This window comes from Mixophyes fleayi, chromosome 5, assembly GCF_038048845.1.
Source record: "Mixophyes fleayi isolate aMixFle1 chromosome 5, aMixFle1.hap1, whole genome shotgun sequence".
NCBI classification, from domain to species: Eukaryota; Metazoa; Chordata; class Amphibia; order Anura; family Limnodynastidae; genus Mixophyes; species Mixophyes fleayi.
The window spans coordinates 212678576-212698403 of record NC_134406.1 but is presented as its reverse complement, the minus strand read 5'-3'; the positions used below and the strand labels follow the sequence as shown (position 1 = coordinate 212698403).

Below are 19828 nucleotides of genomic sequence, written 5' to 3'. Positions count from 1 at the left end.
GTCCAGTGGTGCTGTGTGCTGTGCTCTGTCCTTCTGAGGTCAGTGGTGCTGCTGGGTCCTGTGCTGTGTCCTGTTCAGTCCAGTGGTGCTGTGTCCTGTGCTCTGTGCTTCTAAGGGCATAGTTATTTCCCCATTATTCCCAAGTTTTTAAAAAATAAAAAAAAAGTAAAAAAAAATAAAAAATTAGAAATTAAAAAAAATATATATAATTATAACCAAATGTGCAAAACCAATCCAGCAGTATAAGTCCATTGGTACTGCAATATTACCAAGTTCACACATTCTGCAGTATCAGTCCAGTGGTGCTGTGTCCTGTGCTCTGTCCTGCTGAGTTCCGTAGTGCTGCTGGGTCCTGTGCCGTGTCCTGTTCAGTCCAGTGGTGCTGTGTCCTGTGCTCTGTGCTTCTAAGGGCATAGTTATTTCCCCATTATTCCCAAGTTTTTAAAAATAAAAAAAAAGTAAAAAAAAATAAAAAATTAAAAAAAAAAAAAATATATATAATAATTATAACCAAATGTGCAAAACCAATCCAGCAGTATAAGTCCATTGGTACTGCAATATTACCAAGTTCACACATTCTGCAGTATCAGTCCAGTGGTGCTGTGTCCTGTGCTCTGTCCTGCTGAGTTCCGTAGTGCTGCTGGGTCCTGTGCCGTGTCCTGTTCAGTCCAGTGGTGCTGTGTCCTGTGCTCTGTGCTTCTAAGGGCATAGTTTTTTCCCCACTATTCCCAAGTTTTTTAAAAATTAAAAAAAAGTTAAAAAAAATAAAAAATTTAAAAAAAAAAAAAAATATATAATAATTATAACCAAATTTGCAAAACCAATCCAGCAGTATAAGTCCATTGGTACTGCAATATTACCAAGTTCACACATTCTGCAGTATCTTGTGCTACATATAATGGAGACCAAAAATTTGGAGGATAAAGTAGGGAAAGATCAAGACCCACTTCCTCCTAATGCTGAAGCTGCTGCCACTAGTCATGACATAGACGATGAAATGCCATCAACGTCGTCTTCCAAGCCCGATGCCCAATCTCGTAGTACCGGGCATGTAAAATCCAAAAAGCCCAAGTTAAGAAAAAGTAGCAAAAAGAGAAACTTAAAATCATCTGAGGAGAAACGTAAAGTTGCCAATATGCCATTTACGACACGGAGTGGCAAGGAACGGCTTAGGCCCTGGCCCGTGTTCATGACTAGTGGTTCAGCTTCACCCACGGATCTTAGCCCTCCTCCTCCTCCCCCCCCCCCCTACAAAAAATTGAAGAGAGTTATGCTGTCAGCAACAAAACAGCAAACAACTCTGCCTTCTAAAGAGAAATTATCACAAATCCCCAAGGCGAGTCCAAGGGTGTTGGTGGTTGTCAAGCCTGACCTTCCCATCACTGTACGGGAAGAGGTGGCTCGGGAGGAGGCTATTGATGATGTAGCTGGCGCTGTGGAGGAACTTGATGATGAGGATGGTGATGTGGTTATTGTAAATGAGGCACCAGGGGGGGAAACAGCTGATGTCCATGGGATGAAAAAGCCCATCGTCATGCCTGGTCAGAAGACCAAAAAATGCACCTCTTCGGTCTGGAGTTATTTTTATCCAAATCCAGACAACCAATGTATGGCCATATGTAGCTTATGTAAAGCTCAAATAAGCAGGGGTAAGGATCTTGCCCACCTAGGAACATCCTCCCTTATACGTCACCTGAATAACCTTCATAGTTCAGTGGTTAGTTCAGGAACTGGGGCTAGGACCCTCATCGGTACAGGGACACCTAAATCCCGTGGTCCAGTTGGATACACACCAGCAACACCCTCCTCGTCAACTTCCTCCACAATCTCCATCAGATTCAGTCCTGCAGCCCAAGTCAGCAGCCAGACTGAGTCCTCCTCAATACGGGATTCATCCGAGGAATCCTGCAGCGGTACGCCTACTACTGCCACTGCTGCTGTTGCTGCTGTTAGTCGGTCATCTTCCCAGAGGGGAAGTCGTAAGACCGCTAAGTCTTTCACAAAACAATTGACCGTCCAACAGTCGTTTGCCATGACCACAAAATACGATAGTAGTCACCCTATTGCAAAGCGTATAACTGCGGCTGTAACTGCAATGTTGGTGTTAGACGTGCGCCCGGTGTCCGCCATCAGTGGAGTGGGATTTAGAGGGTTGATGGAGGTATTGTGTCCCCGGTACCAAATCCCCTCGAGATTCCACTTCACTAGGCAGGCGATACCAAAAATGTACAGAGAAGTACGATCAAGTGTCCTCAGTGCTCTTAAAAATGCGGTTGTACCCACTGTCCACTTAACCACGGACATGTGGACAAGTGGTTCTGGGCAAACGAAGGACTATATGACTGTGACAGCCCACTGGGTAGATGCATCCCCTTCCGCAGCAACAGCAACAGCTGCATCAGTAGCAGCATCTACAAAATGGCTGCTCATGCAAAGGCAGGCAACATTGTGCATTACAGGCTTTAATAAGAGGCACAACGCTGACAACATATTAGAGAAAATGAGGGAAATTATCTCCCAGTGGCTTACCCCACTTAGACTCTCATGGGGATTTGTGGTGTCAGACAATGGCAGTAACATTGTGCGGGCATTAAATATGGGCAATTTCCAGCACGTCCCATGTTTTGCCCACACCATTAATTTGGTGGTGCAGCATTACCTCAAGAGTGACAGGGGTGTGCAGGAGATGCTTGCGGTGGTGCGCAAAATTGCTGGACACTTTCGGCATTCAGCCAGTGCCTACCGCAGACTAGAGGCACATCAAAAAAGCATGAACCTGCCCTGCCATCACCTCAAACAAGAGGTTGTGACGCGCTGGAACTCCACCCTCTATATGCTGCAGAGGATGGAGGAGCAGCAAAAGGCCATTCAGGCCTACACAGCCACCTACGACATAGGCAAAGGAGTGGGGATGCGCCTCAGTCAAGCGCAGTGGAGACTGATTTCCGTGTTGTGCAAGGTTCTGCAGCCATTTGAACTTGCCACACGAGAAGTCAGTTCCGACACTGCCAGCTTGAGTCAGGTCATTCCCCTGATCAGGCTGTTGCAGAAGCAGCTGGAGAAAGTGAGGGAGGAGCTGGTAAGCCATTGCGATTACACCAAGCATGTAGCTCTTGTGGATGTAGCCCTTCGTACGCTTTGCCAGGATCCGAGGGTGGTCACTCTTTTAAAGTCAGAGGAATACATTCTGGCCACCGTGCTCGATCCTCGGTTTAAAGCGTATGTTGTGTCTCTGTTTCCGGCGGACACAAGTCTACAGCGGTGCAAAGACCTGCTGGTCAGGAGATTGTCCTCTGAAGAGGACCGTGACATGCCAACAGCTCCACCCTCATTTTCTTCCACATCTATGGCTGCGAGGAAAAAGCTCAGTTTTCCCAAAAGAGGCACTGGCGGGGATGCTGATAACATCTGGTCCGGACTGAAGGACCTGCCAACCATTGCAGACATGTCTACTCTCGCTGCATTGGATGCTGTCACAATAGAAAAAATTGTGGATGATTACTTTGCTGACACCATCCAAGTAGACATGTCAGACAGTCCATATTGTTACTGGCAGGAAAAAAAGGCAGTTTGGAAGCCCCTGTACAAACTGGCTCTATTTTACCTGAGTTGTCCCCCCTCCAGTGTGTACTCGGAAAGAGTTTTTAGTGCAGCGGGGAACCTGGTCAGTGAGCGGCGAAGGAGGTTGCTTCCTCACAACGTTGAAAAAATGATGTTTATAAAAATGAATAATCAATTCCTCAATGAAGTACAGCACTGCCCTCCAGATACTACAGAGGGACCTGTGGTTGTGGAGTCCAGCGGGGACGAATTGATAATGTGTGATGAGGAGGAAGTACACACTGTAGGGGGAGAGGAATCAGAGGTTGAGGATGAGGACGACATCTTGCCTCAGTAGAGCCTGTTTAGTCTGTACAGGGAGAGATGAATAGCTTTTTTGGTGTGGGGGCCCAAACAAACCAATCATTTCAGCCAAAGTTGTTTGGTAGGCCCTGTCGCTGAAATGATTGGTTTGTTAAAGTGTGCATGTCCTATTTCAACAACATAAGGGTGGGTGTGAGGGCCCAAGGACAATTCCATTTTGGAACTTTTTTTTTTGCATTATATGACCAATCAACAGTCGTTTGCCATGTTCAAAAAGTAAAACCAAATGTAAAAAAATTCAAGAAATTAAACCAAAAGTAAAATGCCGTGTCATAATTTAAAACAAGAGGTATTGACGTGCTCTAAAACTACTGTATTGTTGTTTATATTTTATAAACACTACACTTGAAAGCTTGAGTCTTTCAATAGAAAAGTAACTGTCCATTGCACGAATATTTGCAACAGGGACAATTTTAGGGTTAAGAAAGTCAACTAATAACACTTCGACGCTGTCTGTCTTTATAAACACTACACTTGGAAGTTGGAGGAGGTATTGTGGCCCCGGCACCAAATTTACTACCGGGGCCACTCCACTGTGCAGTCCATATTTAGGTGTATCAGATATTAAACAACGGTGACAGTTGATGCCCAATTTTTTAATTATATTGTGGCCTCGGTACCAAATTGTGTACCGGGGCCACCACACTACGCAGTCCAGATACTTGTTTGGTGGAATTCAGACCAGTTGAGGGTTTTATTATTATATTGTGTGGACCACTCTATCTATACCACACTACAACTCTATACCACTCTATTTCATACTTTAATTCTATTTCATACTTTAATTCTATTACTAATTAATTACCATAAAGAGGAACAAAATAAACCAATTTTACCAAAAGTATAATATGACTTAGACTTACAAACACTACACTTGAAAGATCGTGCCTTTAAATGAAAAAGTCAGTCTTCATTGCACGACTATGTGCAACAGGGACATTTTTTTGGGTTTACAAAGTCAAACAATAACACTTTGACCCTGTCTGTCTGGGATCTCAATGAAGAATTGTCTGTACCATGTTTGGAGGAGGTATTGTGGCCCCGGTATCAAATTTGGTACCGGGGCCACCCCACTATGCAGTCCAGATACTTGTTTGGTGGAATTCAGACACGTGGAGGGTTTTTTAATTATATTGTGGCCTCGGTACCAAATTGTGTACCGGGGCCACCACACTACGCAGTCAAGATAGATAGATGCGTATTGCGTATCATAGATAAAGTACATTCAGTGGTGTGGGGCAAATTGAAAAATATTCAAAATGCACTGACATTATCAAAAACAAGAGGTTGTCACACGCTAAAACTCCAACATGTATATGATGGAGAGGATGGAGGAGCAGCCGTATGTGTAGTGTAATGCAGATCTGTTGAAGGTTTTTTATATATTTTATTGTGGTGCCCAGTGCCCACTCCTCTACGCAGTCCAGGTACAATTATTGGTGCGAATCATAAAAGTTCAGGGTTTTTAATATATTGTGGTGACCCACTCCTCTACGCAGTCCAGGTACAATTATTGGTGCGAATCATAAAAGTTCAGGGTTTTAAAGATATTGTGGTGACCCACTCCTCTACGCAGTCCAGGTACAATTATTGGTGCGAATCATAAAAGTTCAGGGTTTTTAAGATATTGTGGTGACCCACTCCTCTACGCAGTCCAGGTACAATTATTGGTGCGAATCATAAAAGTTCAGGGTTTTTAAGATATTGTGGTGACCCACTCCTCTACGCAGTCCAGGTACAATTATTGGTGCGAATCATAAAAGTTCAGGGTTTTTAATATATTGTGGTGACCCACTCCTCTACGCAGTCCAGGTACAATTATTGGTGCGATTCATAAAAGTTCAGGGTTTTTAATTTATATTGTGGTGACCCACTCCTCTACGCAGTCCAGGTACAATTATTGGTGCGAATCATAAAAGTTCAGGGTTTTTAATATATTGTGGTGACCCACTCCTCTACGCAGTCCAGGTACAATTATTGGTGCGATTCAGAAAAGTTCAGGGTTTTTAATTTATATTGTGGTGACCCACTCCTCTACGCAGTCCAGGTACAATTATTGGTGCGAATCATAAAAGTTCAGGGTTTTTAATATATTGTGGTGACCCACTCCTCTACGCAGTCCAGGTACAATTATTGGTGCGATTCATAAAAGTTCAGGGTTTTTAATATATTGTGGTGACCCACTCCTCTACGCAGTCCAGGTACAATTATTGGTGCGATTCATAAAAGTTCAGGGTTTTTAATTTATATTGTGGTGACCCACTCCTCTACGCAGTCCAGGTACAATTATTGGTGCGAATCATAAAAGTTCAGGGTTTTTAATATATTGTGGTGACCCACTCCTCTACGCAGTCCAGGTACAATTATTGGTGCGATTCATAAAAGTTCAGGGTTTTTAATTTATATTGTGGTGACCCACTCCTCTACGCAGTCCAGGTACAATTATTGGTGCGAATCATAAAAGTTCAGGGTTTTTAATATATTGTGGTGACCCACTCCTCTACGCAGTCCAGGTACATTTATTGGTGCGATTCATAAAAGTTCGGGGTTTTTAAGATATTGTGGTGACCCACTCCTCTACGCAGTCCAGGTACATTTATTGGTGCGAATCATAAAAGTTCAGGGTTTTTAATATATATTGTGGTGACCCACTCCTCTACGCAGTCCAGGTACATTTATTGGTGCGAATCATAAAAGTTCAGGGTTTTTAATATATATTGTGGTGACCCACTCCTCTACGCAGTCCAGAAAGATACCTTGTTGCAACGTTTTGGACTAATAACTATATTGTGAGGTGTTCAGAATACACTGTAAATTAGTGGAAATGCTTGTTATTGAATGTTATTGAGGTTAATAATAGCCTAGGAGTGAAAATAAGCCCAAAAACTTGATTTTTAAACTTTTTATGTTTTTTTCAAAAAAAATCCGAATCCAATACCTTAAATCCGAACCGAGACCTTTCGTCAAGTGTTTTGCGAGACAAATCCGAACCTCAAAAATAACGAAAATCCGGATCCAAAACACAAAACACGAGACCTCAAAAGTCGCCGGTGCACATCCCTAATGTCTTACCTGATGACATTCACCTACTCCACTTGTTGTTCCATCTACATCACAAGAGCAATCTGAAAAAAAAAAACACATGAGCGAATATATGTGACAGGGCGGATATAAAGTACTTCTATTCATTTACATTAGATCTGTGTAATACTACATACTGTACACTGCAAAAAGAAGTCAGAATATGCGTCAATGTGTTTCAATAGATGTTTTCTAACACAAAAGCAAAGGCTACAGATATAAAAATGATCTACTTATACAAAAAGTCATGCAGTGTGTTGGTTTATACAAACCCACATACCCATCACTGATTTTTCCATATTAACCAGGTTCCCTTATCTCACCTATATCTGCATCACCTGAAGATGTGATTTTACAGTACCATATTTTGTATATTTTATTAATAGCAGGATGGTTTCTGAGAGTATTTGAGCACAGACTTACCAGTGCAACCTTGCATATTGTCTCTAGATAAATCCCAGTATAGAGGTTTGCAGCGATCACAGGTGACGCCCTGCACTCTTGGCAGGCATTCACAGTGGCCCTAATGATAAATTAAGAAATTAATGCATACATTAAAATGAATCATGGCAAAACATGTTAAAGTGGGCCTGTCAGCCCCAAACTAACCACTAAACCCATTAAATAAATTTGTGCTTAATTTATTATGTGCTAAAAACAGAAAATAACTTCTTTAATTGCCAGTTCTATCCTCTATTCTATGTACAGTATCAGGGACCAATTGTCTTACTGTACTAGTACTATGCTGTGAATGTGACTCCTCTTCTCATTTGCCTATTGTATTCACTGGCATTAGGATGGAAATGTCAACACAAAACCGTGGAGACAAATTTAAGCCACATAACTATTTTAACTTATTTTTATGCACCGCTCTATGGGATGTGGAGAAAAAGGAGCAGAGATTTCAGTCAGAACATCAATGTGTCTCCGCGGAATGTTCCGGACATACATATTGCACTTAATTGAATCTCAGCTGCACTGTTCTGCCTTAGTCTAGGCTTTATAACAAAGCACAGAATATGATTGGGAGCAGCCGGCTGGGTTGCCACAGGTGAAGGCTCTGTGAGCCGCTGGCAGCTCACGGGCCATCTGTTGGCCACCACTGCTGTAGACAGTACTGTAACTTTTACTGTACTGTAGAAAACAAATTTACAGGAACTATATTAAATAGCAGAGCTGTATATCGGTGGTGGGGTGGCGCAGTGGTCATCTCACTCAACAACGCCTCACATGACCAGCACCATGACAACTCGGCCTTATGGAGCAGCATAATTAAATACCAGCAGTGTTTGAATTCCTCTGGGCCACTATAGATTACAGTTACAGTAATAGTCGTGGATCCTGGTCACGGGGCCAAGTCATGATGGGCCCCCTGACATGTATCCCCCCTCTCACCTCATATGGGCAGCCCAGTTTACACAAAACATATAAATAATCATGTAATAAAGAGGATTTAGCACTTTTACTGAATTGATATTTACACTGAGAAAGTTAAATGCAACTTACTGCTTGAGAATCAATGGTCCCCACAGGATCACATTCACCACTAAAATCTATGGTTCCAAAATATGCAAAAAAATAAAAGTAAAACAATAAACTTTTTTGAATGGCACTTAAGATCAAAAGAAACAACTAATTAAATAACAGTACATCTGTTAAGAACTTTGTGTTGCCATCACTGATAATACAAGTGAGTTACACAGTTTGGCTCATAAACATGTGATAAATATCCAGAAACTTTCTGACCAATATCAGACTAAGCTCATTTGATTTGTTTAACAAAGGGGACTGGCGCAATGGTTTATTGCTCACTTGTAATAAAAAAGTACTTGATTAACAATCTCATGAGATCTGTCTGTGTTATAAAAAGTGCTGAACCCAACAAAAGTTTATTGTCTGTTGGTCAGTTCCCAGGACACTCTACCTCAAAGCTGAAGCAATGTCACATCTTTTTTTCTTGATAATGCTTGGGAAACAAGAAAATGTAATTGTTTAGTAGTAAAAGTACTGGATGTGATCCCAGATGTCTGAACCACTAAAGGGAATATGCCAAAGAAACATTTTTTTTGTAGTGACTCTGGACGCACATTGTTTTCAGACATCTTACAATACTGGGCAAAAGGCGAAGAGGAAAAAAATAGAAAAATGTGCTATAATTTCCTATAGGTGCCGGATAAAAAAAAGATGTGAACGGGAAAGTAACAAAATAATAAAAGTACATAATAAATTCCAGTACGTTACACTCATAAATGCCCTAAGCCTGTACGTCCTCCATGTCCTCCTTCACATGTCTACTGGGCTTTCTGTTGTCCAGTGTCCATACATGATGCCGAATATGTCACCGTCTGTCATCTGTGGATGGCTTCTGCTGTCAGGTGGGACAGCAGATTGACAGCAAAATGAACCCAAGTGTCCCAGAATAACATTGAGTTGGTCTCAACTGCAACCACTGCAGCTCCTGTTCTTATACCACCGAAATATATACAGCTAGAACTGGATCTAGGAATGGGCAAACGCAACCTTTCACCAGAGAAAGAGTAGGATAACTATAGGTCCCCATTAACCAAAATTAATCATAGTTCCATTACAATTTCCAGCTTATGACACTGGCCTGGCACTCATCTAGCCCGACTAAAACCTATAGGTGTGTTTTAGCACAGATGCAGCTAGTTTGTACTCATCTCAACTACATCTTAGCCTTCACTCTAAGGGGGGACGTGTTGGAGTTTCCTACGTACACTAAGGGGTAAATTGATCAAGCTGCAGGTTTGAAAAGGCGGAGATGTTGCCTATAGCAACCAATCAAATTCTAGTTACCATTTATGTAGTACATTCTACAAAATGACAGCTAGAATCTGATTGGTTGCTATAGGCAACATCTACACTTTTTCAAACCTGCAACTTGACAGATTTACCACCAAGTGTTACTTCTCACAAAGTGCTAGGATATGCACAGTTAAATGATACAGTTGAACATAAAGGGAACAACCTCCGAAACCTGCCAGTAACCAGCTTTACCTGCCTGCCACAACAATTCTTCTTTCACTGTCCTGGATATTGTTACTTTGTAACTATATCTTTGATCTCTCTTATTTCCCTGCTTCACTCTCACTCTTAATGCTACTATTCTTGTACTGCTCCACCATAACATTGCTTTGCCATAGTGTTGCCTTGCTGTTGTTTACCAGTCATTGCTGATTACATTGCCAATATCACACCTCCCTGGTCACCATCCAGACTTCTACACTACCTAGGCCCAGACACCCTCATGGCCCTGCACCTACTAGGCCACTGCACCATCCTGGGTGTTGCTCAAATAGGCTTTAGTGCCATCTGGTCCCTACAGGACACTATACCACCTGTGCATCACCATGGCCCCTTCTAGGCCTCATGGCCTCAGTATCTTGCAGACCTGCGAACCACAGTGAACCGCACTCAACATATTGTGCCCCTTAGCACCTTTTGTCTCTCTATATCCCCATCCTCTAGATTGGTGGCACTCTATAAATAAATGATGATGATGATGATGATGATGACAAAGCTCTCAAAGGGCAGGGTCATCTAGCCTATGTCTCATGTCTGTACTCTGTGTCTCGTGTCTGTACGCTGTGTCTCGTGTCTGTACGCTGTGTCTCGTGTCTGTACGCTGTGTCTCGTGTCTGTACGCTGTGTCTCGTGTCTGTACGCTGTGTCTCGTGTCTGTACGCTGTGTCTCGTGTCTGTACTCTGTGTCTCGTGTCTGTACGCTGTGTCTCGTGTCTGTACGCTGTGTCTCGTGTCTGTACGCTGTGTCTCCTGTCTGTACGCTGTGTCTCCTGTCTGTACGCTGTGTCTCATGTCTGTACGCTGTGTCTCATGTCTGTACGCTGTGTCTCATGTCTGCCCATTCTCTGTTCATGCGATTTGTTACTTATGTAGTTTTGCTGTATGTTTTAACCTCCTTTGTACGGCACATCGGAAGCCTTGGGGCACCTTATAAATAAAATATAATTATAATAATAATGATACATTGTGGGATTAACTTCTAGGCACAGGCAATGCAAAGTTTTAAGTCCCGATGGGTACGAGGGTGTCATGTCATCATTGCACTCTTTGTATTAACCCTATTCTCCACGTGTGCTCAGTAATATATAATAATCAGACTGACATACATGGCCTGTAGGAGGTACTGAAAGGAAGTATACTAGTTATCCTTAACCCAGCCCTTTACTCTATGACACATCCTGTATTGACTTCAGGTTGTTTTTCATAATGGGCAAGAAACATCTGTAGCAATTGTACAATCTGTCTGTCTTTCATACCAACAATATAAACCGGCTCTTTCACTTGTGTCACATCATTTATTTTCATAATTTATTTTTCCATGATATAATGTTATTGAAGGCAAAATATACTGGTATATGAAGATAACTAAATGCAAGCAGCCACATGTACATACCTTGACAATACGGGTAATCATCTAATCCAAATGAGCATCTGTCACACTTCTGCCCAATTACTCCTGGTTTGCACTCACATTGACCAGTTATAGGGTCACACGTACTTTTATAGGAGCCTTGAGTTGAACACTGACAAGCTAAATACAACATTAAACAGTATTAGTAAGTCCAGGCATCAATATGATGCTCAACATAGAATGATATCAATTTGTATTTACAAATATTTTATGAAAATGTATACTATTAGCCAGGAAATCTATTGCCATAAAGTTGATTATTTAAGCAAAGAACCTAATTGTCAGGCGCCGTCCCGCTGTCTCCACGGGACGGCCGCCTGCGTCGCTGTCCAGCGCGTCTGTTTGCCAGGCAACGCGGAAGTTCCGGCCGCCCGGCACGGCCTTCTGCGCATGCGCGTCCCATTGCTAGGCAGCTAAGAACAGCGCTGCCACCCACTACATTCTATTGGCTCCCTGAACCTTAAAAGGCACTTCCTGCCACTACACCTGTGCCAGAGTATCAGGTCTTCATGCCTCCAACGTTTTCTGTGTTACCAGTTTCTTCATTGTTCCTGACCTTCCTCGTTTGCCTGTGACCTTTCTGACCCGGATCCTTTTGGATCTCCCCTTGTACTGCGCCTCCTGAACGTTACCGACCCGGCTTGCCTCCCCATCCCTCCGGATACCCTTGTGTACTTCCTATTACCAGAACGTTACCGACCCGGCCTGTCCGACACCTATCTTGTATCTCGCTGTTGACTCAGCGACCTGCGTATTCCTGCAGCGGAGTCCATACCTCCTTGCGGGGGTCCCTGGTGAATACCAGGGGCACGTTAGATTCCGCACCTTCCTCTGAGTTGCGCTAACAATGGCAGGTATGCAATATAGTTGTGACACTAACATATAGAAAAATAAGATTTATCATCCTAAAGTACCATATATAATGCCACATTTTTGGACTGGGACATCACAAATCAGCACATATTAACACAATACAGTATGTTTCATTACCAGGCTATCACATGATCTGAATCTTAATCTTAAAACATGATGTTCACACCTAGTGCTACACTTACGTCTGCAGATGGGGTAATTGTAAAAATTAGGCACACATTCATTACATAAATGTCCAGCATAGTTAGGGCGACAGAGACATTCTCCTCTGGGCCCACATGAAGGGTCAGCAGTACCGATCATAGCACAGTCACATTCTAGAGTAAGGAAAAAAACACAGCAACAGTTAACATTTTCTCATCTACAGGTATACACACAAATACATACATATACACTGGACTCTTACCATTACAGCTTGGAAATGAATGGTAGCCTATACGGCACTGGTCGCAGAGTGCCCCCTCAACCCTGAACTTGCACAGGCACTTTCCAGAAGGACTGCATACCCCAGGGAGCACACCAGCAGGATTGCAATTACATCCTACACAATCAAAGGAAACGGCCTTTATACATGGAATAAGTCATTGTAAAAAAAATAATACATTGCATATGACACTGGCAGGAAATACAATACAATATAAACAGTAACAAAATTCCAAGCAAAAACTTCACTTATTCTAACTATATAAAAACAACAATTGTGATGCTTCAGATAAAGAGGGATAGATATATGCTAAAGTGTGAATACAGCATTATACCTTATACACTTATATAATGTATAATTTCTTAATTATATAAATGTAAAATATATATTAATCAGACTGTTATATTTAGATATTATTTTTGGTATAATAGCAATATTCATTAAAATATTGTAAGTATTTATCATAAAGTATCTGTTATAGTAATAATGATGTAAACCAAATCTATAACACTTATGGCAGATTTTTTTAAAAACCCTACTGTGGTTAAAGAGAAACAAAACACAGCAATTTAAAGTCAATGAAGGAGGTGTTCCGTTAAACAAAGTGGATGCCCTAATATTCTTGCTTCACCAGGACTTGTCAGAGGGACCAATGATCAAAAATCTCCCACAGTACATTTGAGAGTATAGCTAACACTGGAAAACCAATAGACACATGACCGCAGTGCATGCAGGAATCCTCAATCTGTCTACATTAATCTGAATGACAACTTGGCACTTGCTTGTATTTTAAGCCATCTGCAAAAATAGACCATCTTTTGTGTCAGATACTAATCGAAGTTAGGAAAAAGTAAAAAGATAAGGCAGAATGCAATGTTTTGTAAGCAGGTAAACAAGCCAAGGTCAGGGGCAACAGAAGCAGCCATAGCAGAGAAAAGCTGGGTTAGTACTAGAAGACCAATGACAATATGATAATGAATGTAACTTACTCACAATGCACACCTGTTGCTCAGACATGGAGCTAGAGAAAATTTGAATTTCAAATAGTGAATGTTGAAGATGTCATCACTGATACGAAACATCACAAGTGTGCACAGAACGTAAGCATGAAAAATAAAGAGAGATGTGCATAATCATACAAAGACAAATAGGAATCGAGAACCAAATATTGGAGGCTCTTATATATGTAACCTCCACTGGCGAACGGAGATTGAGGACGTACACAAATGACGGCACCGGTAGTTACTACAGGTCCCAGGGTCTCTGGCAGCACGAAAAAGGAAATGACAGTTATAACTGGGGGGAGAGAGCAACAGTTGGACAGAGGTGAGGGGACAGACAGATAAAGAATAACTGGGAGAGAGAGAGAGAGAGAGAGAATAAGGGAGAGAGAAGATACCTATATATCTAGGGGTTAGACATAGTGTTATTGGATAGATCATTAGGCTTAGTGTATAAAGAGAAATTTGTAGATATTAGTAATTGTTAGCAGTACATTTACATTTAATGATTTCTATATTGAGTCTAACACTCAAACTCATAAATTTGTTTGTGATTTTAATTATTATTTAGTCACTAATTGTACATTTAGTTACGCATGTATTTCTCAAACCAAATATTTTTCTATAAAACAAGAACAACATTTTGTGTGTCAGTGATGTGCAAGGTTTGTGTTGTCACAGGGGGTCCACAAGTCGCCCCTGGTGGCCATATACACGTCTCTACAGACCTTTAAAAGAAGACTTAGGGTTAGATTTACTAAGCTGTGGGTTTGAAAAAGTGGGGATGTTGCCTATAGCATCAAATCAGATTCTAGCTATCATTTATTTAGTACATTCTACAAAATGACAGCTAGAATCTGATTGGCTGCTATAGGCAACATCCCCACTTTTTCAAACCCACAGCTTAGTAAATCTAGCCCTTAGTTCTTTGCTAAAACTTTCTGTAAATGTTCTAATTGTATTCAGGTTACCAAAAGTCATTCTTTGTTCCAGTGTTCCTTATTTTGCAGCAAGTTTATCTCATTATTTTTCCAATTCAAAGCAAATATTTCTTGAAGGAGATTTAAGTATTTATTACTACAGTTCTGGCAAATTGTTAATGTAAAGCCATACTCTCTTTTTTCTTAAGTAACTGGTGAGAATCCTTAATATTAAGAATTACTCGCCTGCAAATTTTTACCCATTTGGAAGTTTTTTGAGACTTGGTGGAGGCACTGCACAAGTGAAAAACTAAGACACACAAGAAGAAATTTATAGCTACACCTTTTATCTGGACAAAGCGGGTGTTACATATGTTATATTACCCTCTTCCTTGGGAGACCTACTGTCAACCCATCTTTGAGAGTAAAAATAAGAATATTAAACAGTGGATGCTGGTGATGACAATTATGGTATGCCGAAACCAGTACATGTGTCACAGGTTTGTCAAAAACAAATGACTGAAACAAGCATAGAGCTATGTGCACCATTGGCTATCAAGCAAGAAACAAGCATCTGAAGTGGCAAGAGGAAAGACTGGTGAATTGGTGAACAAGCTCCTTGTGGTAACCTATATTCTGGAATTATTTTCATCTTCCATTGAATCATTGTTCATGTTCTGCATATTGTTAGGTCCCACTACTGCAGCTTCCATGAGTAAGAGAATTTCACAAATATTGCAATATTCAGCATATATGTATATAAACGGTTATTTTATATCAAATGACACCACTATTATCAAAAAGTATCCAAATAATCAGCAATACATAAGCACAGATATTTCAAATCAAATGACATCATCATTATAGTAGGCCAGGGTAATAACATTATTATTGCAGAATGAAGCCCAATTTAGAGAAGCACCTCTGAAACTCTGGATTGTATAACAGATCCATACACACAACACCAAAGCATAGTAAACCATACAAACATGTTAATGATTGTAAAAAAAGACATAGAACCTCATTTAGAGTTGGATGCAATTTGCACTCTAAACATGCACATAAAAACTGTGTTGCAAAAAAGTGTCCTTACGACTGTATTTTGAGTAACAATTATCTCAAAACATGTTCAATTAAAAAAGAACCAGTATTTCTCTGACAGGAGTCTGCCAGGATATATATATATATACTTATTTGTGTGTATTGTCATATACTGAAGAGAGAATAGTGTCTTGCCAATATTGTTAATAAATTCAAAAGCCTCAATTTCCAATAAATGTAATAAAATACAACCCCCCCACATTCGTTGTTTACTGCTTTTAAATTCCAATCTTATCCTGCAGAATCCTGCAGGGAATCTCATTTTCTTCAGTAGTCCAAACAGAAATTAGGAAATAGTAATCCTAATATCCTGAACTTGATATAATAAGCCTGAGACTATGATGTATTAAGTACTATCAGATGTAGGAGTTAATGCGCCAGCAGCCAATCAGAAGCTAGACATTGCTGCTGATGTCATCTTTACTTCTGGCCTGTACCTCCCATGAAGCATATCCGGGTATCCATCCAAGTCTCATTATGTCGCTTCTCCAGTGTGCCCACAACTTTTGAAGCTCTCGTCCATACCCGACCCACATCATCTTCCCTAAAAACACCCTGCATTGCCGCGCACAGTGGCAAAAAAGTGAGACACATTTCACAACAGTTGGGACATAAGTCTGTACATTTAAGGGGTATGTTTAGACATGGTAATCTAAAATGCAGAAAAAAAACTTGCTAAACATTATGAAAAATAGGTCCTGTATACCTGTACAATACAATATTCGGAACGCTAAAGATTCAATATATCCATTCAAAGCTAACAGCAATAAAGGAAATATCCTTTCCTGATCATACTGGTTTGGCCAAATACTACTTATATTACTAAGTTGTGGCAAACAATTGATACATAAGATAGTAGACTAACAATTGTAACTGGCAGTGGGGAAAGTATGTGTGTCTATGGCTCATTGATCTGATCATGTATTGAGTTGTATTATATGAAACATTCCAGTAGTTTGATATTAACTGGCAGTTATCACATGCATTGTGCTACTGTGTGCTCTCTATAAATACATTCTAACAGTGACCATCATTACCTTTTGTATTGATTTAAATGTCTGCACCTATTTTACACCATTTTTAAGGTTTGTTCGACTACAACATTTTCTTTATTTCAAATTTAATCATTTGTTATTTGTGAAATGTGTAAAATTCCCAAAACTGCACAAAAAAAAGCTAAGTTTCTGACACTTCCCATCTGGCCTATCTTTACCAATGCTTACGTTGGCAGAGCGGATAGTGGAAGTATCCAGCAGCACATGTATCACATGCTGTACCCTGGAACCCAGCTCGGCATGGACACTGTCCTGTCTGCCTGTCACAGTGATGGCTCAATGCTCCAGCTCCTGTACAATTACAACCTGCAAGAGAAATAAAGTATATATATTATACATGTATATATCTTGATTTACACATGCAATGTAAAAAACATCTATTTACCTATATCTATATATATCTCTCTATCTATCTAATATATATATATATATATATATATATATAATATTTATTTTAAAAAAACACTTTTTTCTATTAATGATTACAGTATTATGAGTTTTAATTTATTTTATAGAATATTTTTGGGGGGTTCTAATCGGTCTTTATATTGCACATATGAATGTGGATATCCTGCACTGTGTTCTGTCTGTTAACAGATGACAAGTAATGTTTAGGCATAGTGTACTTACACTCAGAATCAAATTAAAACGTATCTTGAGATCTGCTTGGATATTAATATGATCGGAACCGTGCTTGTTTTTTAAATGCAAGTCGCGTTCAGGTTGTGCCCGAATATGAATCAGGCCCATTCTATATATTTATTAATTAATTATTAATATTACTTTGCACACTGTGATTTTTTTAGCTCACTGTTAGTCTTATACTGCTCTCTGCACCCCTGGTAATTAGTTCATGTGGGGCCAATGATGAGCCCTGATTGGTGCTTGGTATTATTTTTACCCCTGATGAAGCTGTTCAGTATAGAGAAAATATTAGCATGTTGTTTATTCCTGATATTGTGGCTGGTAATAACACCATTTCCATGATACGAGTGAAGACGCTAGCGGGAAAATGCAGAGAAGCTATTATGAGCATAATCTCTATACCTGATGGCTGCACCTGTCCTATTACTTACAAAACCACACAGGTGTGTCTCTAGGTTAGGGATTAATACTGCTTCCTATAGGTAGAAGCTGATAGATACCATCAATCCTCGCTATGGGTGAACAGAGTTACTGGATATTAATCCCTATCTCCCAGGGAGAAGCTGCCAGATATCAATTATTGCCTGATATCTAGCTATGAATAACAGCATTATAGTTCTAGATAGATATCGATATTGATGGTGAATTATAAGAACAGAGTTGCCTTATCGCCTTTATATATAGGAAATTAATTTAGTTCCTCATTATGATATCATAATAGCAGAGTCAATTATTAAGACACAAATCAAAGTGTTTATTATTTATTAATTCCAAGAGATAACAAAGCTACTGCAGTTGAATCTGAATTTGAATCACTAAACTTATTCACCTCACACTATCACCTTATGAATTTATTATTTTGCGACCTCCTGTGAAACCAGTAATAAAATTATTTTTAGCGTATACCAATAAAATATATGATTTTAAATACGATTGAACATCCTGGAGTGCCCTGTTATATATGTCTGGCTCTTTTCTTGTATATATATTTTAAGTAATTGGGTGTACCCATCAGACAAGTATTTATACCTGTATTCTGAACAAAATTGGATTATTAATTGACTAGGGGTGTTCATATATAAGCAATTTAAAATAGCAACTTGGTGCAGTGCTTCTACAAATAATTAGCGGTGCCGTCATAACACTGGCTTTTTAACATAGTTTGTAAAATATTAGCCTCAAGTTTTTGGGGACTTGTGTCCATGTTTCCACATCATATGTGAGATCACACACTGATGCTAACTGTGGTCCTGTCTGTAAAATAATTTTTGTGTGTGACAACCCTACAGTAGTGTTATCGTCTGTTGTATAACAAGCACAATATCTTATTATTCTATGTGCACTGTGTAGAATCCAGTATGTTTTTCCTCAACGTAATGAAAGTGTACAACGTCTTCATTCATACCACACCTGATAACAAAATGAACGGTTGGAATAACCTACCTCTTATGTTACCAGCCGTCGGTCTCACAGGAATGGATGGTGTTGAAGGAACAGGATAGTATGGAATCCCTAACAATAAATACATGAATACATAAATGAAATGTTAGAACATGTTTGGCTTTGCTTGAGTGACAATGCTTCAAAGATGGAAGAAAAGATATGAAAACATATAGAGTTGGTATTTTATTATTGTAATATGAATTCATTTGGGCTGGGAAACTGATGATAAAATATAGTTACGTTACACTTGTTTTTTTAAAGATTAAAGATTGCAGTAATTTCTTTAGACAGGCAGTATTTAAAGAACCATGACAGATTACGGCTGCACCCACATGTGACCCTTACAAGTAACTTCATCTGTTATTTAATGTATAAACTGATTTCCTCTCTTCTGCTCTCTATTGAATCCATGTATGGACTATTGGCGGCATGGTAGATCTTGAGAAACAGCCTGGATACTCTGCTTGCATTGTCTATCACCTAAATCTACAGAAGGCTATTTTCAGGCAGTGATTCATGCAGTTCCATGTTACAATGCAACCTCCCTCATATCAAACACTGTGTCACCTTAATTATCAATATTTACATCAGGTTTTGGTTTCACTTAGAGATAAAGGGCATATATTGCAGGAGAGTGTAAGAAGTGTGCACTTTTGTTCCAAGGCTGCATTTTACAGAGACAGTGGCGCACGCAGGGGGGGTTTCTGAGTCTCTAGAAACCCCCCTGCGCTAACTAAGTGGCCACTGTTCTATACAGCAGCTGCGGCGCTGTCAAAGAAGCGTCCGCGGCGGCGCAGATGCTTCTTAGACAGCGCCGCGGCTGCTGTATAGGACAGCGCTGGCGAAACGGAGCTGCTGCGCATGTGCAGCAGCTCTCTCTGGGGTTTTTTTTTTGGTCGGCGGGG

The 19828-nt window shown here is 40.3% G+C and overlaps 1 protein-coding gene across 2 annotated transcripts in view; it reads right to left on the bottom strand.

Annotated features, from left to right (window-relative positions):
* The window catches only part of LAMA3 (laminin subunit alpha 3), a 183752-nt gene that overhangs the window by 101518 nt on the left and 62406 nt on the right, over positions 1-19828 (bottom strand). For both annotated transcript variants that reach the window (XM_075213429.1, XM_075213427.1), the window contains exons 11-18: positions 18924-18992; positions 17004-17141; positions 12741-12875; positions 12517-12651; positions 11444-11581; positions 8512-8558; positions 7429-7528; positions 6997-7049 (exon numbers count right to left, since the gene is read on the bottom strand). In XM_075213429.1, coding sequence (XP_075069530.1) covers positions 6997-7049; positions 7429-7528; positions 8512-8558; positions 11444-11581; positions 12517-12651; positions 12741-12875; positions 17004-17141; positions 18924-18992 — 815 coding nt within the window. The remainder of the gene's footprint in view (positions 1-6996; positions 7050-7428; positions 7529-8511; positions 8559-11443; positions 11582-12516; positions 12652-12740; positions 12876-17003; positions 17142-18923; positions 18993-19828) is intronic.